The 3,592-nt window shown below is 64.8% G+C and overlaps 1 protein-coding gene across 1 annotated transcript; it reads left to right on the forward strand.

Moving 5' to 3' along the window:
- Positions 1 to 57: 57 nt before the first annotated feature.
- LOC127748625 (ionotropic receptor 93a-like) lies at positions 58 to 3,483 on the forward strand (the record flags this gene model as incomplete). Its single annotated transcript, XM_052276302.1, has 8 exons — positions 58 to 545; positions 711 to 869; positions 1,437 to 1,685; positions 1,800 to 1,949; positions 2,116 to 2,227; positions 2,414 to 2,528; positions 2,597 to 2,758; positions 2,857 to 3,483. Coding segments are annotated over exons 2-8 (1,524 nt in total), but the record flags the coding sequence as incomplete, so codon positions are not given.
- Between the last annotated feature and the right edge of the window lie 109 nt (positions 3,484 to 3,592).

Genomic DNA, 3,592 nt, shown 5'->3' on the forward strand with positions numbered 1-3,592 from the left:
GGGGGTGCGCGCCGCGTGTGCGTGAAACTAGCACACACCCTCCCCCTCAAGAGGAACCCCCGCGATGTCGTGACTGCGGCCTGGCCTGGCCCGGCGGGAGGCTCGGAATGACCCATGGGCCCGGCCCAGCCCGGCTCGAGCCAGTCTCAGATTGAGTCCGGGTCCTGCAGGTGGCCGCGCGGAGCCACCCGGTGGTGTGGCCGCGAGCACCGACCCCTTGCTTGACGGCCTGCAGCAGCGGCGGATCGAACATTGACTCTTCTGGCGATGAGAAAATTATTAGCGGCCCGAGATTGCCTCGTCCTCCCCGTCGTCGTCGTCGTGCACGTGACCTTGCCGACCAATCGGGGCGACCGCCGCCGTCGGCGCCGAGGAGGAGGAGCAGCCCGTCGGGGTCGCCCGGGGCCGCGGCCGAGGGGAAGGACCCCGCGCGCCGCCGCCGGAGGGACCCGGGCGTGCGCCGGCCCGCGATGAGTCGGACAGCAGCCGGGCGGCGGGCGGACGGAGAGCGGCTCGGGGTGGTCCTGGCCTTCTCCAGCGCGCCAGTGAGTACGGCGATGTACGGCAGTGTTTCGCACCTAGGACCTATTGTGGGTGAACTCACACATATCCAAATGACCATAAGGTCATAAATCAGTTTTTATTTTGTGCTTATGCCGCTCTCAGTGCATTTCTTGTTTCTAATCGTCCGTGTCCCCGTTCCGTTGGAGGCCAAAAAGGTTTCCACCCGCTCTGGTGGCGGACGGAGACGGGCACAGCCATGCTGCTCCACTCCGCGCTCGTCCTTGTCGTCGTGGTCCTGGTGAACCTGGGGAGCGTCGCGAACGCGGCCGAGCCCCCCAGCTATGACCTCAACAACGCCACGCTCGGTAAGAAAGGGCACTTTAACCCACCTGCAGTTCGTTCTCGTCGTCCTCGTCCTCCCCCTCCTAGTCCTCCCATACTCGCCCCCCTCATCCTAGTCTTCCTTCTCGTCCTCCCCCAGTCCTCCTCCTCGTCCTCCTCCTGGTCTTCCTCGTCCCCCTCTTCTTCGTCCTCCTAGCTCTCCTCGTCCTCCTCGCCCTCCTTTGTCCTCCTCGTCCTCTTCGTCCTCTTCCTCGCCCTCCTTGTCCTCCTCGCCCTCCTTGTCCTTGTCCTCCTCGTCCTCCTTGTCCTCCTCGCCCTCTTCGTCCTCCTCCTCGTCCTCCTCGTCCTCCTCGTCCTCCTCGCCCTCTTCGTCCTCCTCCTCGCCCTCTTCGTCCTCTTCCTCGTCCGCCTCAGCGTCTCGTGGCGGTGCGACGCGCGCCTGCGGGGCGAGCGGGTAGGCCGGCCCGCTGGGCGCGGGTGCGTGCGACCGCGAGGCTTGCCTACCTCCCGGGCGGCCCGCCTCGCCCGCCTCGCGCCACTGCTGAGCTGAGACTCCACCGCCCTCGTCGCGCTCCTCCCCCTTGCCGCAGCCGTGGTGGTGGACCCGCACTTCCACCGCCAGGACGGCGCCAACCTGCTGGACCAGCTGCGCGCCTTCCTGGGCGTGGGCACGCTGGAGCTGCTGCAGCACGGCGGCCTGAACGTCGAGTACTACGGCATCGCCGACTACGCCCTGCGCTCGGACCTCACGGCCGTGGTCAGCGTCGCCACCTGCGCCGACACCTGGGCCATCTACAGGCGCATGGAGCAGGAGACACTGCTCCAGCTCGCCATCACAGGTGGGGTGATATGGAACAGGGTTGGAAGTTTCCAAAATTTTCCGGAAAATAACGGGAAACTTCAAAGGTGTGTTGTTCATGGAATGTCCAAGTGAATCCCTTTTCCTGCCGCAGATGCGGATTGCCCGCGCTTGCCGTCGGACGTCGGCCTCACTATCCCGCTGACGGAGAGCGGTGGCGTGCTGCCGCAGATGATCCTGGACATGAAGATGGCGCGCGCGCTCACGTGGCGCTCGGCCATCGTGCTGCACGACAACTCCATCGGTGAGCATCGGCCGAGATGTGTGACGAGTCTGTGACGGGCGCCTCGTGTGATGGGTTGTGACTGTGTGTTTGGTGTGACTGTGTATTGGTGTGACGGTGTGTTGGTATGACGGTGTGACGGTGGTGTGACGATGTGTTGGTGTGACGGGGGTGTGACTGTCCGCAGACCCGTACCTCCTGGACCGCCTGCTGGCGGCCCTGGCCGTGAGCACGCCGGACACGCTGCCCTCCTCCGTGACGGCCTACAGCTTGCCCGTCGAGCACTCCGACTGGAAGAGGTGACGACTCTTAATAAATATACATTACGAATAAACTTAAATTAGCTCATATAACAAAAAAAATCCGGGTGGGTTACCGTTTTTTACGGCACTCAACTCAGGGTTGCAAAATGAGGACCGTGAAATAAAGGTGCCCCACGCCCTGAAAATAGAGGTTGATCATCCACGTTGCGTTTTTGTACGCAGGCGAAAACGAGTGGAGGGGGTACTGCGGTCGCTGCCACTGTCGAGGCTCACGAGGCTGGGCGAGAGGTACCTGGTGCTGGTGGGCTCCGACCTCGTCGGGGTCATCATGGACGTGGTATGTGCGAGCTGACTAAGCTGCGGTCAGGGTCAACGTGACGCTCACTGTGCTGCTCCTGGTCGCAGGCCAAGTCCCTGGGCATGGTGCACCCGCTCAGCCAGTGGCTCTACGTCCTGAGCGACGCCACCTTCGGCAACCTGGTCACGCTCACCAGCCTCCTCCACGAGGGCGACAACGTTGCCTTCGTCGCCAACTACACGAGCTCGGCGCCCCAGGAGACGTGCGATGTGAGTTGGCGGTGTTGGCGCGTGGCGCGGGCGGGGACGGGGCGGGCGCGGTGGTCTTCGAGCACGCTCACGGACGGGGTGCTTGACGTTGGCCGCAGGCCGGGGTGCAGTGCCACGCGCGCGAGCTGCTCCGCGCCTTCCTGGTGGCGCTGGACCGGTCGGTGCGCGACGAGCAGGAGCTGGCCACGCAGGTGTCCGACGAGGAGTGGGAGGCCATCCGTCCCGCCAGGGAGGACCGCATGGCGCTGCTGCTGTCGCACGTCCGGGACCTGCTGCGCACCACGGGCTCGTGCGGCAACTGCACGGCGTGGCGCCTGCGCTCGGCCGACACCTGGGGGCTGTCGCACTCCGAGGTGCCCGGCACGTCCCGGGTGCCGCCGCCCAGGATGGCGCCCGGCGGCGGCTCCGTCGTGGAGGAGCCGACGACGACGGCGAGGAGGTCGACTGCGCCCCGGAGGTCCCGCAGGGCGGCGAGGGGCGGCGCGCAGCCGTGGGCGCAGCTCGGGCAGCTGCACGACGAGGAGGACGACGACGACTTCGCGTGGTCGCTGCCGCAGCCGCGCTCGCGCCCGCACATCACGGCCTCGCTCGTGGACGTGGGCTGGTGGCGCCCCCGCGAGGGACTCACCCTGGAGGACCACATCTTCCCGCACGCCGCGCACGGCTTCAAGGGCCGCACGCTGCCGCTCGTCTCCTTCCACGTGAGTCCGACTTCACTAGAAAGAGTACACTACTTTTGCTTTTTTTCCTGATTTTTTTGCTCTGTTTTTCTCAATTTTTTCTGAGTTTTCCTTGATTTTTCCTTGTTTTGATTTTTTTTTCTAAATTTGGGGG

The sequence above is a fragment of the Frankliniella occidentalis genome, unplaced genomic scaffold (assembly GCF_000697945.3).
Source record: "Frankliniella occidentalis isolate FOCC.00 unplaced genomic scaffold, Focc_3.1 Scaffold2459, whole genome shotgun sequence".
Lineage (NCBI taxonomy): Eukaryota > Metazoa > Arthropoda > Insecta > Thysanoptera > Thripidae > Frankliniella > Frankliniella occidentalis.